At 45.4% G+C, this 25,978-nt stretch overlaps 1 protein-coding gene and 1 pseudogene across 1 annotated transcript; one reads left to right on the top strand and one right to left on the bottom strand.

Annotated features, from left to right (window-relative positions):
- The first annotated feature begins 2,531 nt into the window (after positions 1-2,531).
- Jpt2 (Jupiter microtubule associated homolog 2) lies at positions 2,532-24,734 on the top strand. Its single transcript, XM_051167656.1, has 5 exons — positions 2,532-2,665; positions 7,360-7,508; positions 17,570-17,712; positions 20,825-20,873; positions 24,048-24,734. The coding sequence occupies exons 1-5, from the start codon at positions 2,622-2,624 to the stop codon at positions 24,233-24,235; spliced, it is 573 nt and encodes a 190-aa protein (XP_051023613.1). The 5' UTR covers positions 2,532-2,621; the 3' UTR covers positions 24,236-24,734.
- On the bottom strand, positions 13,657-14,390 carry LOC127208260 (60S ribosomal protein L10-like; annotated as a pseudogene).
- Positions 24,735-25,978: the final 1,244 nt, after the last annotated feature.

The raw sequence follows: 25,978 nt of genomic DNA, 5'->3' as shown, positions 1-25,978 counted from the left end.
TTAGCAGGCCCGTCCTCCTCCTCCCTCCCTCCCTTCCTTTTTTTTCTCCCTCTGAGACAGTGTTCTCTGTAACCCTGGCTGTCCATCAATTTGTAGACCAGGGTGGCCTGGAGATCTACCTGTCTGTCTCTGCCTCCTGAGTGCTGGGAGAAAAGGCTTGCACCACCATGCCCAGCTTGACAGGACCTTTCTAACTCCTGAAATTGCCACCTCTGCTCTCCACCTGTTCTTCTATCCTTCCTTGCACAGAAGTCCTGAAGACCAGCGTAGGCCCTTACTTATCTCCATCTGCAATGAAGAAAGGGATGGAAATGTCCCTGGTGGGATCCTCCTGCCATGGGGGACTTGCCCCTGATTCTGACATGTAGACTCCTTTATCTGGTAAAAGTCAAACTCTCAGAAGATATTTGAACACAGACTGGTGAAGTAGCCAGTGTGTCTTTACCCAATCATGTGCTTTCAGCAATGCCTTGCTTAGCTGAAGACAGTTAGGTCTTGGGACTGCAGCATAGTTAGGATACCAGGCTCAGCTTGGGCCACTGCTAGCTGCACTTCCTCTCTCACAACATTAAGCATGGGTGCTTGCAGAATCCTGGTATCTGAGCATATAGTACTATTTAGTTGGGTTCCTGAGCTGAGGGTCCCATCAGGCAATGCTTGGAGGCACATCTGTGACCTCTAAAAGGAGGTGAGACTGCTTTGAGGAGCAGAGACTACAGCCCTTGTCACCCAGTAGCCAGGGAGGAGTGGAGTGAACTGACTCTTGTAGGGAACATGACGGGGAATCTGGAAGATTTCACTGCTTCTTTAACAGCCAGACACCCATGTGCTCATCACCACCATAGTAAAGGACAAACAGTGGCATTTGTAGTAGAGAATCAGTGGATATAACTTCTCCCAGCTTAATCAAATATCCATACATAAAACCTGGAAACTGTTAAAGGTTGGAGTTTAAAAAAAAAAGAAAGAAAGAAAAAGAGCAAGAAAGCCTCTGGGTTCTGCATCTTCTTTCTCTGCCTTTCCTTCCGTTCATGTTCACCCTGGGCTTCCTTTCCACGTTGGGCTTGGCTGACATACATGCCATTAGTTTTTGAGAAAATTTTTGTTAATACCAATGTTGTTTTAGACATGTTGGTTCATGTTTTCAGAAGATTGGAAACCTGTATCTCTGGTGCTTGGCATGGATTGTGTCCTAGAGAAGATGCTCAGGCGAGCTGAAGTCCATATATCCTGTCGGGCATAGTACTTGCTCAGGGAGTGGGACTTTGGGGGACATTTCATCTGTTGGTCAACCTTTTTTCCGACCCCCTCTTTTTCATTCCTGTGGTGGCCTCTGCTTAGGGGCGGGGGGAGGAGAGGATGTCTCATTCAGTTTAATAGCATTTTTAACTAGACCACATTGCTTACAAATGGTCAAAACAAGTTTAGAGGGAAATCGTTTTATGTAATTTTTAAACACATCTGCCAGATGCATTCATGACATACTGTACTTTGTCTTAATTTTAAAAATAATTAAAAAAGAAAAAAGAAAAGAAGCCCATAGTATACCTTTCCCAGAGGCTTGCCAGGAGTCAGTCCAGTTTTGAAAGCTCTGCACCAGCCAGCCCCTTACTAGTTGGTAAGATCACTGGCTGGAGACTACAGCCAGCAGGCAGAACTCAGTGCTGTTTGCTTTGATAATCGTTAAGCCATATCATCTGAGGTTTCCGGCTTGAGATGTGAATTTGTTTTATAGACTATAAATATACAATGTATGTATAAAGCAGAATGCCTGTCCTGATTATTTTTTGTACCATATTGTAAATTACATTATTTATTCTTTACCAATTTTTGGGGAATAAAAGGTGTTTTGGTTATTTAATATAATAAACAAAAACTGTTAAACTTCAGCTAAAATTTCCAGTTCAGCTTGTAAATGTTTTTATTGTGCATAAATACATACTAATACTTGATCTAATGTCTGCCTTTTGTGCCTGCTTTTAAAGCCAGTACGCTTAGGGTATACAGGTCTGGCAAGGGCACAGTGTAGTGTGATGAACACTAAGGCCTGTAGACTAAGCAGAAAAGTTTGGTGGGTACTGGGGGTAGACAGGTGGGCCTCAGATGATGTTTGAGTGACCACTGAAAGCAGAGAGGTTAAGGTCGCTACACAGCCCGCTTCTTTTGTTGTGGGCATGATCTGTGCTACCCTGAAACCTTCCTTCCACTTGAGGCTCTACAACCCCAAAGAAGCTTTCTGCTACCACCCCCACTCGACCCCACTCCACCCCTTCAAAGAAAAACTTCCTAGTCGGGGCCAGGATAGGTCTGCAGGAAAATGCGGATTCGCATCCTAAGGCGTCCTGGAGTTGGAGGGTGGGGCGAACTGTGAACCAATGTTCATGCATGAAGCTATGAGAGACACCTGCCGCAGCCAATCCGCTGTAGGCGCGATGCGGGCCTCTCCAAGCCGCCCTCTCATTGGGGGCGGGAGGGAGGGGAGGGGCATCGGTCCACGATTGGCTGCGGAAGCATGATTGGCATGGGAGGCGTCCAACAGGCTTGGGCGGGTCAGGATACCTGCGCGGGACCAAGCGGGAATCGCCGCGCGGCGGCTGGGGAGGCGCGGGGCGGCGGCCGACATGTTCCAGGGCAGGGACGACCAGACTGGCGGGTCGGGCTCCAGGTGCGCAGGCCGGTGCTGGGGTCCTGGTGGGTGCGTAACTGCAGCCACGAGGCGGGCGGGAGACCCTGCAGATGCGGTGGGTGTGGCGCGTGGCTTCCCCGAGGCTGTTGAGCTCGGTCTCCGGGGTTGGCCGAAGCCGGGCCTCGCAGGAAAGCAGGGGGGTGAGCGAGCGGTGTGAAGACCCGGCGGCGGGACTAGGACACGTGGCTCTCTTGAGCTTGCTTCTAACGAGACGCTACCCGGGCGCTGCCCAGCTCTCTGCCGGCTCCTGAGCCCTTCCCGCTCCCACTTTCCTTTGCTTGGTCACGACGACCTTTCAATGTGGCAGAGTGGTGGCAGTATTCGCTGACCCAACCCAGGACCAGGTGTCTATCGGATGCACTGCTTACTGGTCCTCCCTAGCCGGGAACCTTCCCAACACAGCTTCATCTGGACTTTGCTTGTTTGATCTGCTTTGAGTTGATAAAATGAAACTGGTGTTCGAATGACTTGCCGAACTCCAGAAGTTAGTTGTGGAGTAGCCGTCCAAGGAGAGGATTTTAGGAAAAGGAGGAAATCCTCATTTGATATCGGGGTTAGGGGCCAGGGGGAGTTGCCGCAATTGGAAGCCTCAGTCTGGTCCATAGTAGATAGCAACCGTGCTTTGGATGGCATATTACCCAGGGCGGGGGAAGATAGCTTCTAGTCCGATTGCTCCAGAGACGCATCTTGATTTTTGCCTGAATCTGTAAGGTCTCCACTGCAGATTTTCCTTTCTTCTAACCCTCTTTTGTCTTCTTGCTGAGGGATTTTCTTGTGTTGGAGGTGTTTGAACTGTAAAGCATCATGGTATTGCTGCCATTCGTCCATAAAATCCATAATCATGAAGAATGTGCTGCCCATCTATTTCTCATGGCTTTGTCCTTAAAGTTCTCTGAAGCGCACCATTAAAGGGAGGTCCAGGGGGCATGGCCACCGTCGAGGTTTTCTTTCTCTCCAGTGCCATAGTTCACTTGGACTGGGGCTTTTCGTCTTAGCCTGTATCCCTTATATTCCCCCTTTGTAATTTGAGTATTTCTACTGAAACATTTAAGGGGGTATACAAAAGGAAAAGGTAATTGGGATGCACTCCCACATTGTGAATTTGGCCCTGCAATCTGAGCTGGCCAATCTCTCCCTAGCACCTTCCATTCCATTGGTGTTATTGTAATAATGGCTGCTAGTAGCTTCCACAAGGCCACACTGTGCCATTGTTCTGGGCCCTGTTTATTGAAAGGCCTATTGAACTCTCAATCCCATTTGCGAGACCCTGCTGGGGCAGCCTTGAGACTTGCCTTGCTGTTGTAGACTGTGTAACTTGTGCTTGTCCCATTGTCTTTTGGGGTGGAGATGGACATGGCCCATTATCTTTGCCAACACTTTGTGTGGCACCGCTTAACTTTCCTCTGCTTGTTTTCCAATTAAAATTCAGACAAGTACACAAAGCAATACTGAATCTTTACTTTGAATACCCATATTAGCATTAATTTCAATAACTACACTTTATTTCCTGTGTTCCCACCACAGACTCAACTCGGGCCTCCTCTCCTGTGAGGCTTTGAGGTCCCAGGAGCACAGTGCTTCTGTTGTGTCACGCACATGGAACACTGACACACAGATCTGGCTGTCCTGTTAAATCTGGCGCCGAAGGCAAAGCACTTGATCACTAACTGTGTTTGCATCTGGAACTGGGTGCAGAATAGCCACAGAGAAACTGAGAAGATGAGAGTGTGCTAGAGTGAGGGCCTCTGCCAGAGTCCAGGATGTTTGTAGTTTGGGAAACTATCTTTCAAGTAAAATGAAAATGATTAGAATAGAGCTAGAGATATTCATGACTGTAATCCCAGCACTTGGGACAAGGAGGCAGAGGACCCTGAGTTCAAGGTTGTCCTTAGCTACACAGTGAGTCTGAATACTGTAGGAGTCTGACTCAACTCTTTGCCAACCCCCAATAAGAAAATGATGAAGTAGGATTCTTTTTTGTTGTTTGTTTTGTTCTTGTTTTTAGAGACAGGGTTTCTCTGTGTAGCCTTGGACTCACTTTGTAGACCAAGCTGGCCTCGAACTCACAATGACCCAGCTGCCTCTGCCTCTCCCAAGTGCTGGGATTAAAGGTGTGCGCCACCACTGCCCAGTTTATGAAGTAGGAATTTTAACTTATGCTGACATGGCAATTTTATGCTTGATTTAGTTCAGTTCTAATGATTACAGGTCTGCCCTTAAAAAAGAGACGCCTATAGACCCAAGGATGTTAGGTCTGATGACCCAGGAGAAGCATGAGGTACTCATAGCCGTGATCTGTAGATGGGCACTGATGGCAGGACACCTTCACTTACCATTAACAGTGTGCATGGTCTAAAATCTTGTTAAGTCCTTTCCAACAGGCCTGGCTCCACCCCCCCCCACCCCCATCCCACTCACCCCCTTTCCAAATGAACTTTTTTATCCCCTCCCTTCAAGAAATGGGTAACTGTGTTTGTTTGTTTTGTTGTTGTTGTTTTATTCTTTTCAGGTTTTTCAAGACAGGGTTTCTCTGTGTAGCCTGGCTGTCCTGGACTCACTTTGTAGACCAGGCTGGCCTCGAACTCACAATGATCCAGCTGCCTCCACCTCCCAAGTGCTGGGCTTAAAGGTGTGCGCCACCACGCCCGGCTAAGAACTGGTAACTGTTGATGGGGGAGGTTTGACACATTAAGAAGACAGTGACCTGGCATTGGTTTGAAGGCCTGTCAGTACATGCCTGACAACTGTGGTACTGTGCGGCCAGCCTTAGTTTTCTGTTGAAGCATGACTGGCACATTGTGTCAGCCCTCTTGGGAGCACCTGAGATCCTCATTTTATTGCCTCGCCTTAGAGCAGGCAATCTGAGAGCTCTGGTCACATAGAATTACAATGGGTGGACTGCCTTTTAGCTCTTTGGCTGAAAGGAGCACATTTTCATGCTTTCCTTGTTGTTAACTAACCCTTGAGTGCTCACTATTTTGGATCACTTTTCAGTCAGTCCTAACCTCCACTCTTGGCTTTTATGTGGCAATCATTCTTTGATTTTTTTTTTTTTTTTTAAGTGTTTTTCAAATTATCTGAAGTCATACAGTTGGTATTGCTTAGGCCTGGTGAAAGAGAGTAGAACCAAGTATGGTACCCACACCTTTAATCGTAGTAGTGGTTCCAGGACACCCACAACTTCATCAACTGCGTAGGTACATGAATCCAAAAGCGAGAGAAGGTGGGCCATTCACAGGTTTCAAATTCACTTTTAAAGCGGGCGTGGTGCCGCACGCCTTTAATCCCAGCACTCAGGAGGCAGAGGTAGGCTGATCGCTGTGAGTTCTAGGCCAGCCTGGTCTACAAAGGGAGTCCAGGACCACCAAGGCTACACAGAGAAGCCCTGTCTTGGGGAGAAAAATAAACAAACAAACAAAACAGGTATCTGAAAATACGCATACAAGTTCTTTCGCCATACTGCAGCTGTACACCTGTCCTCTCTGGGCCTCAGGGCAGAGCTTTGAGATAATGCATAGGCCTTCAGCTGCTGCATTAAAAGCTGTCCACTATCATGCCCAGCGTGGTGAGGCACGCCTTTAATCCCAGTACTTGGGAGGCAGAGGCAGGCGATCGCTGTGAGTTTGAGGCTAGCCTGGTCTACAAAGCAAGTCCAGGACAGCCAAGGCTACACAGAGAGACCCTGTCTTGAAGAAAAAACAAAACAAAACAAAAACTTCTCAGTAGCACCAGACCAGACAAAGTTCCCAGAGTTTGAGACTTACATTGGATGCTACTAGTTGGGACATTTTTGTGGGTGTTTAGTTAAAAGCTGTGCTTGCATAGTATCAGGGTTTAGAGGGGAATGTTCATTCCATGTGCCCTGGGCTGAAGTAGACAATACTGCCAATGGGTGGCGGTTTTCTTTCTAGTCTGGGAATTTCACTGGTTATATCAGACATCTCAGTACAGATCCCTACAGGAAGTCTTTAAGTCAGGAGTTTTCTTCAGAAATGGTGAATCTAAGATAAAGAGAAACATGGAATTTGTTAAAAGACACATAAGAAGGAGTCTGGATTAAAATCCAATCAAAGGATCTAGGGCGTAGGCTACACCCTGATGTCTCCCTAAAGGTCTTCGGAAAACACAAGGAGAATCCTTGACCACACGCTCAGGTCGGGCCTGGCTCCCCACATGAGAATCTAGCAGAGTGCCTGGGTACTGAGGCTACTAAGTGGAAAGGTTGGGAGAGATAGGAGTTGGCCTGCATGTAAGCCACATAGCAAGGTTGAGGACAACACGGAGAAGAGAGCCAAATAACGCCTCTGCTTTGCCCTGCTTGGAACCTAAGGGGATACTGACAAAGTGGTAAAACTGATTCTTGATCCTCATTACTAGATAATGTGACTCTTTAAGAATGTAAAGCTTCTTATGTGGTTACCTTACCCTACTCCTGTGCTTGTGACAGTGTCTTTCTTTGTAATCCAAATTGGCCTTAGACTCTAACTTCTGCCTCAGTCTCCTCCGCGATAGGATGTACAGGCACGTACCATCACACTTTGTGAGGAGGCCAGCTTTCGCTCACATCAGTACTGTTGGGTATTGGGCTAGACCACAGGAAAGAGACCATCCTAGTGAGTCCTGGGAACCTGTTGGTTAGCTACCAGTGACTTGGATTCACTCTCTGCATGTAGATCCATGAAGCCCCCAGGAGGAGAAGCGACCGATCTTTTTGGAAGTCCGGAAGAGGGTGTTCCTTCAAGCAAGCCTAATAGGATGGCATCTAATATTTTTGGACCAACGGAAGAACCTAAAAACATACCCAAGAGGACAAATCCTCCAGGTATGCACTTTGTACTTCTTAGATCCCTAGGCCTTTATTCTCCTCTGCTCTTTCTAAGATGTTGTCTTAGGGTTTTCTGTTGCTATGATGAAACACCAGGACCAAAGCAAATTGGGGAGGAAAAGGTTTATTCAGCTCACACTTCCACATCACTGGAGAAAGTCAGGACAGGAGCTCAAGACTGGGCGGGGACCTGGTGGCAGGAGCTGATGCAGAGGCCATGGAGGGGTGCTGCTTACTGGCTTCCTCTGCTTGCTCTCTTATAAAATCCAGGACCACCTGCCCAGGGTGGACCCATGCACAGTGGGCGGGGCCTTCCCACATCAATCACTAATTAAGAAAATGCCCTATAAGGCCTGCCTTAAGAGGCATTTTCTTGGGAATTTCCTCATATGACTATAGCGTGTGTAAAATAGTTCTGAGTTGTTTTGTTTTGTCTTGTTTTCTCTTTTCCTTCCTTTTTTTTTTTTTAAGATTTATTTATTATGTAAACAGTGTTTTGAATGCACACAAGAAGAGGGCATCAGATCATATTTTTGATGGTTGTGAGCCACCATGTGGTTGCTGGGAATTGAACTCAGGACCTTTGGAAGAGCAGTCAATACTCTTAACCTCTGAGCCATTTCTCCATCCCTTGTCTTATTTTTTGAGACAAGGTCTCACTGTGTAGACCAGGAACTCACAGGGATCCTCCTGCCTCTGCCTTCTGAGTGTTGGCATTAAAGACATGTACTGCCATGCCCGGTTCTGATTTTGTTTTGTTTTGCTTCCCCCTGGGTTCTTTGTTTGCTTGCTTGCTTTTGCTTTTTGTTATTTGAAGGCAGTCATCCGTGTAGCCCGGGTTGTGAACTCCAAACCCTGCTGCCTGTCTCCTAAGTGCTGAGACTGCAGGTATGGAGCACGGGCTGCACTTGGCTTTCTTTCTATGGATCCTTTTAGATACCTTCTCTGCCACCTTATCCCTTGTCATCACCAGTTCCTCTAAAGGAGAGAAGGGCTTTTCTTGGCTGTCACTTTCTTTCTTGACTGGAGCTGTTTTTATGCTCTATCTACTTAGCAGATACTTGCCAAGGGCTGAGGTGGTGAATTTCTGGTCTCAGAGCACCTAATGTGAAAGTTCATGCAAATTGTGCATTCAGATGTTCTTCTTAGGAAGAATTTTTTCCCCCAGGTTTTTTGAGACAAGGTTTCTCTGTGTAGCCTTGGATGTCCTGGACTCACTTTGTAAACCAAGCTCACAGAGATCCACCTGCCTCTGCCTCCCTGGGTGCTGGGATTACAGGCATACGCCACCACGCCCAGCTAGGAAGAATTTTTTTTAATATGATTTGAGTGGGGTTGAAATTCTAGAGAGTTCACGTTGATACAGTTCTTGATCATAACCCTGTTGTTACCATGGAGAGGCTTTGAAAAAGCCTTTCAGTTGGTTGTAGTGGTATGTGTCTCTTATCTCAGCCCTCAAGAGGCTGCAGAAAGATTTTGGAGTTTGGAGCCAACCTGGGCAACATAGTGAGACACTATCTCAAAAAAAAAAAAGAGGAAGCACCGCTTCTTGGGTGATAAACTATCCTCAATCCCTGTCTCTTGTCTCCTTTTTTTTTTTTTTTTTTTTTTTTGGTTTTTCGAGACAGGGTTTCTCTGTGTAGCCTTGACCATCCTGGACTCACTTTGTAGACCAGGCTGGCCTTGAACTCACAGCAATCCGCCTGCCTCTGCCTCCCGAGTGCTGGGATTAAAGGTGTGCGCCACCATGCCCGGCTTGTCTCCATTTTTTAAAAAGCCAGATTTGTTCCATCCTTGACAAACTGGAAGGGATATATATGGCGTTCGTGTGCTAGAAAAGGAACAAGAACTGCTCTCTACCTTGTACCAGTTATCGGTACAGATTTTTTTTTTTTTAATGAAATAAAAATGGGAAAAAAAGCTGTAGTTTCAAAAGCTGGATTTTGCCAGGCAATGGTGGCACATACCTTTAGTCCCAGCACTCAGGAGGCAGAGACAAATCGGTCTCTGAGTTCCAGGCCAACCTAGTCTACATAGTTCCAGGATATCCAGGGCCACATACAGTCTGTCTCAAAACACCAAAGGAGAAAAATTGGCTTTTGTTTGTTCATTTAGGAGTTGGGGTTTGAGTTGCATTTGATAGGTGTGAGCCATCTTGGCCTTCCTTCAGCAGAGTTGTCTATCAGGCCCGCCCCCCCCCCCCCCCGCCCACCCCCTGCAAGTCAGCTTTTCTAGAAAGCATAGTGTGCCACTGTGTCCATGCCACAGAACCTAATGCCCCAAGGCACTCTCAGTGCCCAGTGGGGGGCATTTCACCCATTCCATGTATGATCACAAGATGTAGTGACAGCCATGTTGTTGCAGTGACCAGGTTTCTACATCTCATAGTTTTGAAGCTTGTTTTCTCTGCTGCTCCTTTGAAAATAGTTTATGAGAGCTGGGGGCAGGGGCGGGTGGTGCACGCCTTTAATCCCAGCACTCGGGAGGCAGAGGCAGGCGTGTTGCTGTGAGTTCAAGGCCAGTACAGCCAAGGCTACACAGAGAAACCTGTCTCAAAAAAACAAAAAAAGAAAATAGTTTATGAGGATAGAAAGGCACCACCACTGGGTTGTCCATTCTGTGCTCAGTCTTTCAAACTTAGTCCTCCAGCACTCAGATCTGGGAGCTCAGCTGAGAAGAATGCAGAGGCCGAGCATAGAGAATTTAACAGTGTGAGGTCATGGAGGGTCTGCTGGAACTGCTTGCCCTTTGGTATCACTATACATTAGTCTCCATGCTCCTTGCTAATTTCTTGTATATGTTTTTATAAGTTATTCCCTTATTTGCCTGATAAAGATGATTGGTGTTCATGGCTTAGTTAAATGTTTCCAGGGAGTGTGCTTACAGACTTGGCACATGACTTTCACTTCACACTCTCACTACAACCCTGGAAGGTAGGTGTTCCCTCTCTTACAGCAGCAGAAACTGAAACCCAGGAAAGTTCCTGACACGATTGAACCCTACAGCTAGCTGGTCGCTTGCAGAGTTGGCCTTTGGAGCTAGTTTTCCTGCCTCCAGAGCCCATGCACTAACTGACGTGAATGTGCACATGATGGCACATGCCTATAGTCCCAGCCTCTGAGAGGCAGAGTCAGAAGGACCAGGAGATGTAAGCCAGCCCGGACTAAATGACACCGTGTTTCAGAAAGCCTGAATAAAGCCATTGGGAGATTCCTGGAAGTATAATTGCTGGATCATTTGGTACATGAATTTAAATACTGAGATTGTCCACTTTATGTTTGTGCTTGACTCTGCCAATGTAGTGTTTACTTCTTAAATAATTTATCATGTGTCCACAGACCTGAGTGCATGTAAGTGTACGTGTGTGTGCAGAAGCCTGCAGAGGTCAGAAGAGGGTGTCCAGTCTCTTGGAACAGGAGTTAGAGGCATTTGTGAGCTGCTGTATGGATTTTGGGAACCAAACCCAGGTCCTCAGCAAGAGCAGTAATACCCTAACCTCTTGCAATTTGATCTCTAAAAACTTAATTTAAATTTAGTTTTTTTTTTTTTCTTGAGTAAGCTACCAGACATGCCACGTGGCTGGTCCTTTATAGAGTCAGAAGCAGAGCTCTTGTTCAGGATGGGGCAACATGATAAGATTATGTTTGGGAAGCAGCAACTTTGTGGTTTCAAGAAAATTGAGGATCATGACCACCAGAGTAAGAGGAAAGGGACACACAGGAAGTTTCTGTAGAGCCAGTGCTGTTCTGTGTCCTAAGCAGGGCTTACCTTAGGGTTGCCTCACCCTACAACTCTTTGATATTTACAGTATGTCCTGAGAACTTTCCTGTCCGCTGTTTCACCTTTGTTTTTATTATTGGTTTGGTTTTGTTTGGTTTGGTTTTTTGAGACAGGGTTTCTCTGTGTAGTCTTGGCTGTGCTGGACTCAGTTTGTAGACTGGCCTGGAACTCACAGAGATCCACCTGCCTGTCTCCTGAGTGCTGGGATTAAAGGCGTGTGCCACCATGCCCAGCTTTGTTTTTTAATGAGCAGTTTCTGACCACAAACTTGTAATTGTTGCTCCCCCTCCTTCCTTTGCTGTGGTTTAATTCAGTATCTAGACAGTCAGTCACTCTCCCACTGAGCTGCAGCCCCCAACTCTTGAGGTTTGTTGTTTGATTTTCAATCATAGTTTCACCTTGAATTCTTAGTCCTTCTGCCTTAGCCTGGTGAGCTCTGTTAACAAGCTGTATTGCTTCCAGTGTAAACAAGCCGACCGTGGGTATTAAACACAGTGAGCCTCTCTGTGGCTCTCCTCAAGGTCCAGGCACTTCTGCTAGTGTGACCAGAATATACTTGTTCTCTGCCTGCATCAGAAGCTTTACTTTCACGAGTCGTCGTGGGCATCGTTTATTTCTCTTCTACAGCTCAGAAGGTAGAGATTCAAGATGTACTTACCCAAGGTTGCAGTGACTAAGCAGGGACTCTAACAGCCTGGCTGTGGAGCCTTTACTCCACATTGTGAGAGTGCTCAGTGTGGGGACTGATCCCCAGGAAGGAGGTCTGTGGCTGAGGTTCAAAAAGTTTTAATTATTCTAAAGTCTTACAAAGGTATAGCTCTTCCATGTCTCTGTATTTCTCTCTTAAAAAGGCCCTCACTCTGTCCCCACTTTTATGCACAATTACAAGCCTCCCAATGTAGGTGTATTTTTAAAATCTGTTTTATTGGGTTCTTGAATCTCTCACTCTTGTCCACCCTAATCCCTTCCAGCACCCCAACACCAGGTAGGAGACAGGCTAGTAGGGAAAGGGACACGACTTCTCTAAACTACTTCCTGCTGATTTGGGGCATTCAGTTCCCTGGGGCAAGTCCAATCTTCATCTCCTCAGGATACCCCAACTTCTTGTCTCTCTTCTCTTGACCACTTGACAAACCAGCAGCAGCAGGAGAAACAGCCATGCCTTCTTTTTGGGAGCATAGCGCCCCCTTCTCTCTCTGGGCTCTGATTTTTATTCTCTCTTCAGAGTCCCCAGAATTCAACTACCTGCAACTGACAAAGATCTAGCCTCTCCCAGAGCACCCACAAAGCAAATAGTCTACTACTGTGGACAGTCTGAAACAGCCTGGTATCGCACACCTGGGATTAAAACAAAACATGTTTACATAACATTACTGGGGGTTTTTTGTTTTGATTTTAACTTTTGTTTTTATTTAAAGATTATTTATTTATTATGTATACAGTGTTCTGGCTTCATGTACACCTGCAGGCCAGAAGAGGGCATCAGATCACATTATAGATGGTTGTGAACCACCATGTGATTGCTGGGAATTGAACTCAGGACCTTTGGAGGAGCAGTCGGTGCCCTTAACCTCTGAGCCATCTCTCCAGCCCCTTGTTTTTTTTTGGGTTTTTGGGGGGGTGTTTTTGTGGTTTTTGTTTTTTTAAGATTTATTTATTTTATGTATATGAGTGCTCTATCTGTATGTCCACCCGCAGGCCAGAGGAGGGCACCAGATTACACCATAGATGGTTGTGAGCCACCATGTGGATTCAGAAACCAAACTCAGGACTTCCAGAAGAGCAGCCAGTGCCTTCAACCACTGAGCTATCTCCGCAGCCCAAACTAAATGCTTCCCTCCCGCCCCTTTCTTTTTTAAAAGATTTATTATGTGTACAGTGCTTTGCCTATAGGTGTGCCTACACACCAGAAGAGGGCACCAGATCTCATTGTAAATGGTCATGAGCACCATGTGGGTGCTGGGAATTGAACTCAGGACCTCGGGAAGAGCAGACAGTGCCTTTTTTTTCTTTTTTTAAAAAATATTTTTTTATTTATTTTTTGTATATGAGTGCTCTATCTACATGTATACCTGCATGCCAGAAGAGGGGATTAGAGGGTATAGATGGTTGTGAGCCACCATGTGGTTGCTGGGAATTGAACACAGAACCTCTGTAAGAGCAGACAGTGAGTACTCTTAACCACTGAGCCATCTCTTCAGCCCCAAACTAAATGCTTTTCAAATCAGTCGTCAAGGGTTTTTTTTGTTGTTACTTTTGTTTTCTATTGCTGTGACTTGGCTGCTCTTGTCTGAAACGGCTTGTACTTTTTGCTGCTGAGCCTTGAGTTAGGGCTCCAAAGCTGCTGCTTTTTTTTTTTTTTTTTTTTTTTTTTTCTACTGGCTGTGAGATTTATTACTGAACATGATTTGGTAGGGTACAGAAAATCATCATGGTGGAAGCCCTCCTCAGGAATGCAGGGCTCTCCACTTGTCCAAGGGACCACGATTGGGAATATATTTGACCCCACAGCCATCAGGAATGAGCCCCTTCTCAGCAACCATGTCTTCAAACTCATCTGCATTAAACTTGGTGAAGCCCTACTTCTTTGAGATGTGGATCTTCTGGCAGCCAGGGAACTTGAACTTGGCTCTACACAGAGCCTCAATCACATGCTCCTTATTCTGCAGCTTAGTGCCGATGGACATGATGACCTGGCCACTGTGCCCTGGGGTTTCCCAAAGGCACCACGCATACCTGTCTGGAGCCTGTCAGCCTCAGCACAGGACAACATCTTGTTGATTCAGATGACATGGAAAGGGTGGAGTCTCACTCGAATATGAGCGCCATCCTTGCCACAACTCCTCACCATGTATTTGTTGGCGCAGATACGGGCAGCTTCCAGTGCTTCAGAAGAGAGTTGTTCATATTCATCTGATACCATGTGGCCACAAAGTGGGAATTCATCAACTTTTGCCTTTTTTCGTCCCAAGTCAAAGATGCGGATTTTAGCATCAGGGACACCCCGGCAGAAACAGGACTTTGGATACGGCTTGTTCTTACAATACTGGTAACACCGGGCAGGGCGGCAGCCCATGATGACAACTGGATCGTCGGTAGCGTGCCAAAGGAAAAGACTAAAGCTGCTTCTTGACAGCAAGAAACTATGTCCTTCTTGGACTTGCATTCACTTGTCTAATGGTGGCCTTTACCACAGAGTCTGCAAACCCTTAGAGAAACCATTGCAGCCAAGAACTTGTTCCTTTTTCTAGCAAGAAGTACCATATTTCTCACAGCTACCACACCAGATATTTTGAGATCTGACTTTGAAAATACTGTAGTTCTAGGAGTTAACACACCTGCAATTTTGAACTCTGAGGCTTTTAGCCTTATAATTTCTTTCCTTTTTTTCTTCCTTTCTTTTCTTTTTTGGTTGGCTTGGTTTGGTTTGGGGTGTTTGGGCTTTTTGAGACAGGATTCCTCTCTATAGCCTTGACTGTCCTGGACTCACTTTGTAGACCAGGCTGGTCTCGAACTCACAGTGATCTATCTGCCTTTACCTCCTGGGTGCTGGAATTAAAGGCCATGCCCACCTACAATTTCTTTTTAAGTGGACAAATTCAACGTAATTAAAGCACCTTGCACTTTGATGTCTAAGGCTTTGGCAGCTCAGTTGGCTCAAGAGTAACCCTTTCTCTCTAAAGCATCGGTTTTTCTTTAACCTTGTCACCTTGCAGGGCCTTGACTCCTACTCCTTCTGGCTCCCCACTCAGGGTGAGGTGGCCTCCTGGACCTGTCTGCTTTTCTTTTTCATCCTGCTCAATCCCTTTTGTTTTCCCTTTCCTGCCCCTATTTGCTTTCCAAGTGCTTCCATCTCTACTTGAAAATTTTCCAGTTGCCTCTCATAGACCTCCGTTTCCACTCATATTTTTTTCAATTGCTCAGTCATCCTCCCAACCTTTATTGAGACAGAATGGAGGAGGAGGAGGAGGAGGGAGAAAATATAGAAAATCCCCTCTGGTAGCAATGCAGGAGAGAACCCAGCAGCAAGAGCTGCAATAAACTTTTTGTTGACGTCCTGAAACAGTATATTCATTCCTTTGTCCTCTACGCAATAGAGACCAGATTTTCCATTATTCCAAGCCCTATGTCTGGGGTTCACTTGTTGGTGTATCTCTTTACACTAGCCCCCAACACAGACTGATAGGGAAAACAAGGTGTGAAAGTTCTGTACTTCTGAGTACTTCTCTTCCCTGGAGAATGCGTGCATCTTTCAGGTAGGTGATGATGCTCATGAAAAGACAGAGGAAGGGGCTGAGATGCTGCCACAGAGCACAGGAGTCCAGGGTAGGTAGGAGGGCATTCTGGGACTTGGTGGATTCCAGATGCTAACCCTGAGAATAAATCAGAAATATGGTCTTCAGACCTGATGAGGAGGAAAAGAAAGCCGCTGCCTTCTTTTCAACGCCCTCTTCTCTCTGTCTTTCTGGGCTCTGGCATTTAGTCCCTCTCCATAGTCCCCAGAATTAAGCTGGCAAAGATCACACCCCTCCCAGAGCATGCAGGGGACAAATAGTCTGCTGCTGTGGACAATCTGAAGCAGCCCTATATCCCACACCTGGGATTAAAACACGTTTACATAATGTAACTGGGTGGTGGTTGTGGTTGTAAGTGTAGCTACACTCCTGACCCCTCCAGCCAGTGTCTTCTGGAAAGGCACTGTGCTCCAGCAGTAGGACCCTGAAGGGCCTTTTACTAAATGTGTTTGCTAGCAAAAAATAATCCTCAAAAAAGACTTTGATATTCCTGCTGTCCCTGCAGGTTGTTCTCGAGAGTCACGTGGTGGCAATGTGGTTATGACAGTGAAAAAATAACTGTTTAGTGATTATTTGGGGACACACAAAAGGTCAGAACTCCGTTAAAAAATGGACTGTTTCTTTAGTTGCGTGGTGTTGGGCTTTTCCTGCGACGATGTAAATAGACTTCTATTCACCCTAGCCCAGCAGCAGCAGACCAAATAAACAGTCCATCCTGGGCCAGCTTGGTAAGCCACCAGCTTTATTGAGGTGGTTTATAGGAGCATCAGTGAAGTGTTGCTTAGGAGCACAGTGACTCCAAACACCTGTGTCACTGAAGTCATATGTCAGTATGGATGATAGCTTCCTAAAAGTAGCATAGATTTAATTGCCCCTTAAGTTAAAGGGCATAGTCAACAGGCCTCTCTTGTGGATGGTCTTATGTAGGTAATCATAGCTACTTTAGTAACGGTATGGCTTATGTTCTTCTGGATGACAGTGTCCAGTAGCATATGGAAAGCATAGTTGGCCTGTATTGTCTCAACATTTGTCCTAGAAGCTGCAGCAACATACAGAATCTTTTAGTTTGGTTTTGTTTTAATTTTTTAAAATTTACTTGGGTATTTTCTTTCTTTCTTTCTTTCTTTCAATGTAGGAGTGCTCTGCCTGCATGTACACCTACATGGCAGAAGAGGGCATCAGATCCCTTTATAATAGATAGTCACGACCTTCTATGTGGTTGCTGGGAATTGAACTCAGGACCTCTGGAAGAGCAGCCAGTGCCCTTAACTGCTGAGCCATCTCACCAGCCCCAGAATCTTCATACAACCCAAAAGAGTAGCCCATTTCTTCTCCTTAGTATACAGTTGAGGAACTGGAGACACAGAAAGGCCAGGGGTGTAGATTATTATGTGCTGGAGTCATAGCTTTGATGGAGTATTGCCTCCATTAGGCATAACACTGTGGGGAAGGTGGGTGCTTGACATCTGCTGAGTGAAGACATCACTCCATACCTTTCTGCCTAACATAGGAATCCTTGCATCATGTCCAGGCCTGCTTGAGATGCACATTTCTATCACAGCTTAGTAAACTCACAGTGGGCAACAAGGAGCATGTTTCTTAGCTTGTCAGCGTCTAGTAATCGCTCGCCATTCTAGCCAGAAGGAGGTCAGAGTGACTAACCTTATTTCCAGATTATAGGTCACGATGAACAGCGGTGAACTAAACATTCAGTTATTTGCTTTTAATCTCCTTATGAACAAAGGATGGCTTCCCCACTGGAAACCTGGCACTGTTCAGCATTAAGGGAGCTCTTTTCCCTGTTAGAGTCCAGGCCCAGATTAGCTTGGCTGGACACATGAAGGCTCCAACAGAGCAGATTAAGGATTGGCTGGGATGTAAGGCTTCGTGGACTTGAGGAATCACCCTGCCCTACTGCCCTGACCTTAGGAAGTAGGGTCAGATGGGGGCTCTGATGCTCATTCTTTTGTGATTGTTCTGCAGGGGGCAAAGGAAGTGGCATCTTTGATGAATCAACTCCTGTGCATACTCGACAGCGTCTGAACCCACCTGGTGGGAAGACCAGTGACATATTTGGGTCCCCAGTCACTGCCACTGCGCCCCTGGCACACCCAAACAAGCCCAAGGTATGGAATATATTCATATAGCCAGTCGGGAGAGAAAAGTAAAAGTTGTGTCAAGTTCATTTTTTCAAAAAGTTGCAAAGCAGGTGTGACCTATTGTTAGGAAGAGACAGAAAGACAGCGGTGGTTTTCCTGAGTATGGTCAGTATGCTAAAGCCCTGGAGGAAGCAGTTGTTTTCACCTCTCTACACAGCAGCCACCAAGCACCTGTGCCTTGCTGCTGTACTTTGTGTACTTGAGGTCTGGTGACTGAGCACATAGCAATAAAGGTTTGACCCTTGTTGATTTTTGCAAGGAAAGACGGTAAGTCTGTTTTTCCTATAGTACTAGAGATTAACCCTAGGGCTACCTCCCCAGCCCAAGGTGGTGGCTCTCGATGGGCTTTACTCTATACAGGGTTGGGCTTACATTAGTTATCTTTGAGGAATTTGTGGCGCTTGGCAAAGGGGAATCTCAGGCCCCTGATCCAGTGAAGGTGGCTGTGTAATAAGATAAACATGAGCTCTTTGCCTACACTCCAACTCAGAAGCTGCTGGGAAAGAATACCAGAGCAATGCAGCCTTTGAACCTACTGAGTAGCTCTGTGAACTCCCTGGGCTGAGGCAGTCCTAGCTCCTCGTGCCCCGGCGGAGCCTGTGCGTCCTTGCCAGCGCGTTTGTTGGCTTGAGTGGGGAAGAACACTTGCTTTGGTCAGGCCAGACTGCAATGCAGCCCACTACACCAGTCATTATTGCTATAATGATGAGCAGGGTCTTTGTTTCAGTTACTATTTTTTAATTGAAACTTTTTAGATTTTTAAATTTTATGTGTATGAGTATTTTGCCTACATGTAATTGCATTGGATTCACCAATTATTTTGCATTTGCTGGTTCAAAAATAATTGATTTTAGACCTATAGAGAATGCCAGGAAATGAATTTATTAAATTTGTTGGAGCTGAGGGTGGGGAATAAGTGTTTAATCCAGCTGGAGGTGGTGGCACATGCCTTTAATCGCAGCACTCAGCAGGCAAAGGCAGGTGTGAGTTTGAGGCCAGTAAGCTCCAGGGTCACTTAGACCCTGACTCAACCCCCACATTTCTTCCATGAAGTGTAGGGATCATAGCTGTTAAAAGAGAAGTCCCCTAGGGTACCAGCAGGATGGGTCAGGAGGTAAAGATGCTTCCTGCCCAAGTCTAAAGACCTGAGTGTGATCCCTGGGACCCACAAGGTGAAAGGAGAGAACAATCTCTCAAAAGTTGTCCTCTGTCCTCAACGTGCACCTTGTGGCGGGCCCCTTCCCTAAACCCAATAAAAATAACTGTTCTCTTCAAGTTGAGCACAGTAGAAGGCACCTGTTACCGAAGCTATGTGAGGATGGGGCAACAGCGTGTGACTTGGAGGCTGGCCTGAGATGCATAATGAGGTCACAACTGGGGAGGATGCATTCCAGCTTTGGAATAATGTAGGAATAATAGAATATCAGCATTTTTGTAACCCTGGCCATGAAGGGGTAGATTTAGCTAATAGTCAATAGGTGCTAACAGAAGAAAGTTATGACTTCCTAAGAGAAGCCCATCATCGACCAGCTCAGGTCAGCTTCTCCCAAAGTCAGACCTTAGAAGGCTCAGAACCACACTGTTTTAAAGGCAGGTTCTCCCTTGACAGCATGGCGGTACACATCTTTAATCTCAGAATTTGGGAGGCAAAGGCAGACAGGAGTTCAAGGCCAGCGTACATAGTAAGACTGTCTAAAAACAAAGGCAGGTCCTCTCTAGCCGAGGCGGACTTCAAATTCTTGGTATTCTGCATGAGTGCAGAGGTTGCAGGGGTAAGCCACCATATTTTGATGAAACTAAATTTTTGGTTTTGTTTGGTTTTGGTTTTGTTTTGTTTTGTTTTTTTTGTTTGTTTGTTTGGTTTTTTGTTTGTTTGTTTTTGTTTTTGTTTTCCGGTTTTTTGAGACAGGGTTTCTCTGTGTAGCCTAGGCTGTCCTGGACTCCTATTGTAGACCAGGCTGGCCTTGAACTCACAGGGATCCACTTGCCTCTGTCTCCCGAGTGCTGGGATTAAAGGCGTGCGCCAACACCACCCGGCAAAACTAAATTTTTTTTATTATCAATTTATTGATTGTTGTTGTTATTCTGGGGATAGATGGATTTAGGGCCTTGTGCATTCTAGTTAAGTGCTCTATCCACTGAGCCACACCCCAGCCCTAAACTTTTCTTATCAGAAAAGTTAAATTTGCAACTGTTTCAAAGCTTCATCCACACTGTAGTGTGTATCAGAACTTCCTATTTAATAGCATAACATTTGATTGTGTGGCTAAAGTATTAGGTTTGTCCATTTGTCTCCTTATGAGCCACACATTCAAATGTTGTGCTGTAAAAACAAGAAGTTCTGATACATACCACAATGTACACAAAGCTATGAAAGCATGCTAGTATTGTAAAATTTAACTTTTTTTTTTTTTTTTTAAGAAATAATTTTTATAATTTGAAACCTAGTGCAGCTACTTTTTAAAAAGCTACATCTTCGGCTATTATGAAGAAATAAAATAGCTAGGATTTTGAGAGGCCATTGTTTGGAGAAGGATGAGATCACTGTTGCAGTACACAACAAGTTACATGCAGCTTACTCATGGGTCTCTGTTTTGCAATGCTGGGGATCAACCCAGAGAGGCTCTTGCATGCTAGAGAAGCACTTAGCTGTGGAGCAGCACTGGAGCCTACTGGCTTGTTACTGTGAGATTGTATTAGTTTTTGTTACGTGTGGCTATGTCAGCATGTGGGTGTAAGCAATGAGAGCAGGTACACAAGGAGCAGAAGTTAGAGACAGCTGTATCTAGAAACCAATCTCGGGTCCTCTGCAAGAGCAGCACGAGCTTTAACCAACCACGGAAGCATCTCTCCAGCCCACTACAAGCCTGTAGTGCAGGCTTATATCCCCAGCTGTTCAGGAAGCTGAGGTTAAAGGCCTGCCTACCTACAGAGTGAGTTCAAGTCCAGGCTTTGCAAAATTTAATGAGACCCTGTCTCAAAAAGTAAAAATAAGACTGAGGACGTGGCCTGGTAGTGGTAGAATGCTGCCCGTTGCCTACCTGAGTGAGCACTAACCTGCTGGCTTGTCTTGTTGCAGGATCATGTTTTGCTGCGTGAAGGTGAAGACTCCAAATCTGACCTGAAATGTAAGCTTTTTTCCCGCCCCTTCTGTGTGACTGTGTCCTAGAGAAGCTGCTAGTGCGCTTCAGACCTTTGCTCTGCCCACCAAACTAGCACATGAGAGCGGCTGAGAAGGCCGGGACATGAGCATAGTTACTTCTAGTAACTATGGCTTCTTTTTCTTCTAGACTAGTGGTTCTCAGCCATCCTGATGCTGCTGCCCCTTAGTACAGTCCCTCGTGTTGTGGTGACCCTCTAGATGTTGTTGGTAACTTAAGAATAGGTCTTAATAATGTTTATTATTAGCCTTATAATTATTATGGTGGTATTAGCTAACCCGCTATCTCAATCAATAAAGACATAGACACCTGATAGATTTTTAAATAGCCTCATATCACCTGGGACATGGCAGGTATAACCTCCTGGGCGACCTTTCCCTCCCAAGCTCCCAGCCCACACCATCTGCTCTAATAATTTCTAGCTGAGCTGCCTCCCATCCATAATTCCATAAACACTTGCTTGTTCTCTCATCTGGGCCACTTTCCTCCATCCATGCCGATCTGGCCATGAGCTCCTCTGCACGCTAAGCCATCACAGCTCCCTGCTTCCTTCCTCCTCTAGTACCTGTCTGCTTCTCCTCCTGTTATCCTTCTCTTCCCAAAGCCAACAACCTTTGGCCACACCCACTCCATTCTGCCCTGCCCAGGTTTAGGCCTTTTAATCAGTCAATCAGGAATAATTTCTTAGGCAAGGTTACAAACATCATTTTGAGGTACATAAGTGTCTGCTCATAAAAGACAGCAAGCTGACCTCAGGAGGGAAAATAATTAGCAGTCAAATACAACGCACCAAACCATACTCCCACAATTCCCTTTTTCTGTCTAAATAAAAAGGATATATATATGTATATATATATATTTATATTTATATTTATATATAAATACCTTAAAACATCTTTTTTAATTCCTAAGCAATTAGGCTTAATTTTAAAACTAACTGTCTGGTCTGCAACTCCATCAGAGTCCTGAGAAGTAATAAAATTAATTATGAGTAAACAGGAATTGCAGGTTAGCAACTTCCAAAAAATAAAAACTGACAAACCCAGTATGGTGGTGCACACCTTTAATCCAAACACTGGGGAAGCAGAGGCAAGCAGATCTCTGTGAGTTCAAGGCCAGTCTGGTCTACAAAGTGAGACCAGGACAGCCAGGACTACAAGAGAAACTCTGTCTCGAAAAACCAAAAATAACAATGATAATGATTAAATTAAATAAATAAAAAATGACAGTTTGTTGCCTGGACAGCTACCCAAAAGCCCTGTAATGTTGGAATATCATCATCTTTAGCCTTCTGGCCCAGTATATCTGACAGACATATTTGTAAAGCAGGAAGTATTAAGGACTTGCTTACCTTGTCATAGCAGAGCTTGGCAGTTGACTTGGCCTGTATCCAGGCTTGCCCATTTTAGGCAGAATTCTGTCTGTGGTAGAAACAAGGGCTTTTTTGTTTGTTTGTTTGTTTGTTTTGTTTGTTTTTGTTTTTCAAGACAGTGTTTCTCTGGGTAGCCTTGGTTTGTCTGAACTTTCTTTGTGGACCAGGTTGGCCTGGAACTCACAGAGATCGGTCTACCTCTGCCTCCCCAGTGCTGGGATTAAAGGCGTGTGCCACCACGCCCTGCCCGTGAGGACATTTCTTTTTGCCAGGGTGACTGGTTTGCGACATTTGAAGCCATCTCCATATGGAGGTTCTTTGATTGTCATCTACTTTGATGTAGTCTGAGTGCTGGCAGGAGTTTACCTGTCTTATTGTCACAGAATCCTTAAATAATAAAAGCATCTTTAGTGTCATTTTCTATAGGTCTCTGAGGTTTTTGGTTGGTTGGTTTTTTGAGACAGGGTCTCTCTGTGTTAGCCTTGGCTGCCCTGGACTTGCTTTGTAGACTAGGCTGGCCTCGAACTCACAGTGATCTGCCTGCCTCTGCCTCCTGAGTGCCTGGATTAATGGCATGTGCCACTATGCCCGGTGTCTCCTAGGTTTGCTTTTTTTAAAAAATATATTTTATTAATTTATTCATATTACATCTCAATTGTTATCCCATCCCTTGTATCCTCCCATTCCTCCCTCCCTCCCTCCCATCTCTGAGGTTTTAAAAAACCACCTATTTAATTGTGCATATATTTAACCATCTATATGATATTTGAATAGGCAAAATATAAAAGTGTTGGAAGTAAGCCTTATATTATAAATGAGTTTTATGGGTACAAAAACCTCAAACCAGAGTAGGGAGGTGTGTGTGTGTGTGTGTATGTATGTAAAACAATGTATCCTTGAATTTATGTCAATATACCAAAATTTATGTCAAAATACCCTTTTATAAATATAACAATATCTCTAAGTTGAAGAGTAGAAAGAATAATCTACCTTTTATTTTCTTCCTATTAGATATAGCTATATTTCCCCCTTTCTTTTCAACTCCTTTCTCTTTCTTTAAGAAAGAGAAAAAGAGAGACGTCCCTGCATCTAACCTCATTTTCTCTCTGAATAAGACCATTAGTAACTTATAACCAGCTCCTTTAAAATAGCAAGCATTCATTTCCCAAGAAAACAACCAAAATCTAGCCACGCACCTTAACAGAAGTGGGACATCATTCTTCCCAAGGTTGGGACCAGACCATGTCCCAACACCCAACCATTGTTTTGTTTTGTTTTGTTTTTGAGACAGGGTTTCTTTGTGTATCCTTGGCTGTCCTGGACTAGCTTTGTAGACCAGGCTGGCCTTGAACTCACATCAGTTTGCCTGCCTCTGCCTCCCGAATGCTGGGATTAAAGGTGTGCACCACCATGCCCGGCTCATAAAATTATTTTCATTGCTACTTCATGATTGTGCTTTTGTTACTGTTATGAATCATAATATAAATATCTGTGTTTTCTGGTGGTGTTAGGTGGCCCCTGTGAAAGGATGGTTTACCATTTCCCCTCCCCACATGTTGTGACTCATGTTGAGAACCACTGTTCTAGAAGCTCATTTGTGCCAATGTGAAGAGCAGCTATCCAGAATGCTTCCTGAGTCTGATACCAAGCGGGAGCAAGTAGAGTTCAGAACTTACAAGCTCTGCTGTAACACTAACTTTCAGTTAGCTCAGCTTGCTTCATAGTGTGGTGGCTGCCTCTCACAGATGTGTGTTGACTCTGTCCCACAGCTGCAACAAACTCCATACCCAGAGGAGAGCAAGGCGAGAAAGGAAGCTCAAAAGAAGCAGAGCATGCCAACATACCAGAGCCCTCACCTACAGTTGACAGTCATGAGCCCAGACTGGGGCCACGTCCTCGTTCCCACAACAAAGTCCTGAACCCACCAGGAGGCAAATCCAGCATCTCCTTCTATTGAGAGGCTCCTGCTCTGCCTGTAACTAGACAGACACTCAGAGATGGGGTATTGAATGTTAGTGTTTCCTTTAACCCAAGTGAGTCGGAGTGGGAGAGGGTCTGTCACACAGATGGGGTTGGCTGCTCATAGGCCTTGTTGTCATTGGAAGCGCTTCACAGAGGACTGTGTCTTCCGGACTGCCAAGATACACGTGTGGGAATAAAATGGGATGTTCTGGTGCCATCTCTCTAGTTGCTGTCTGTGAACCAGCTCTGTAAGGTTGTGGGGAGCAGAAGAGATGGCACCCAGTAGCAGAGGGATCATTAGGGTCTTTCCTGTCCTTGTATCCACAGCCTCTTGGGTATCTAAGAATGATTTAGTTGTAAAAGAACTCAGACTACCTATTCCTTGCTGTGGGATGAAGGAGACACACATAAACAGCCTTTCCTTTCAGGAAACGCCTATCAGTAAATGCTTCCACCTCTGAGATTACCTCTGAACCCTGATGTCTCCTTTTCCTTTCCCCTCATGTCACCATGTAGTGCTGAAGCATGACTGCTCTTTTTGGTAGCAGTCAACAAAAATCAAACAGCTATTCTCAGTCTTGTCCTGCGTGGAAGGTTTTTCTTTATACACTGATCCTGTGAGTTGTCCCCTAAACCCCCCTAAAACCATGGCCATGTGTGAGGTAGTTGCCTGTCTTCTTCTACAGTTGGCTTGGTTCCTGACTTGCCAGATTTGCTTGTGGATTGTTCCTTTTGTTTCCCTCCTCAGCCTTATGCCTGGGCCTTAGTTCCTCACCTGTGGAGGGGTTCTCCCTGGCCATGGCTCTTCCTATGCATAAGGTCTCTGGCCTCTGCAAGGCTTAAACTACTCATACATGTCAGGTATTAGGTGGATTCCTGTTATTTCTGTTTTGCTTTGTTCCCGCAGTTGGAAGACCTGCTGAAGGATGTTGGGCTGGGTTGGTTTCATTCCCAACATCTGGAAAGGTGTTCTTAGTATCCACCTCCTTTAAATACCCACGGACTGCATTCAACACGTGGAAACGTGCTGCTGTGGTACAGCGAAGCCAAAGCGCTCCCTAAGCCGCCTTCAGAAAGCTTCAGACTTCTTGGCCTTGCTCCTAAATGGTGCTCCCTCCATAGGCCAGGACATTAAGTGTTTTGGCAGTGAGGTCACAACTGTCTTCATCTGTCAGCCAGATGTCCCTCCTGTTCATCTCTTAAGGGAGGGCTTCAGCCTTAGTTCCTGGTTTCCCCTCCGGTAGGCATCCGTGAAAGGGGCTTGTGAGTGGTGCTACTTTTGTTTCTAGTGCCTACAGCGAGCTTCATAGCACGTGCCAGAAATGTCCTCAATACATCTTGGAAAAGCAACAGTCCTGCAATCACACTCATATTGACCTAGATGCTTAAGTGCCTGGAGCCACCTGCCAGCCTCTGCTTCTTACACCTGGTCCATTGAGGGGTCTAACCATGGCTTTGTCAACCAAAGAGTTTTCCCCTTCAGCTGCCCTGTATTCTGAAGCCAAGAAACATGTATTACATGTATGTAATTCCGTAACAACTCAAATGGTTGTGGTTCAGTCATTATAAGCGTATCATTTGAGATTTAGAGCTTTTTCTTTCATTTAAGAAAATGTCATAAATGATGTTTGTTTTATTTAGCCCAGACACTAACTTCTTTAGCTTATAAGGAAATAGTACAATGATAGAAATAAACCTCCTTTTGTAACTGCTGTGTTAAGTAGAAAATGATTTGGAT

This window comes from Acomys russatus, chromosome 25, assembly GCF_903995435.1.
Source record: "Acomys russatus chromosome 25, mAcoRus1.1, whole genome shotgun sequence".
NCBI classification, from domain to species: Eukaryota; Metazoa; Chordata; class Mammalia; order Rodentia; family Muridae; genus Acomys; species Acomys russatus.
The sequence above is the reverse complement of the archived record's forward strand: the minus strand, read 5'-3'. Positions and strand labels throughout refer to the sequence as shown.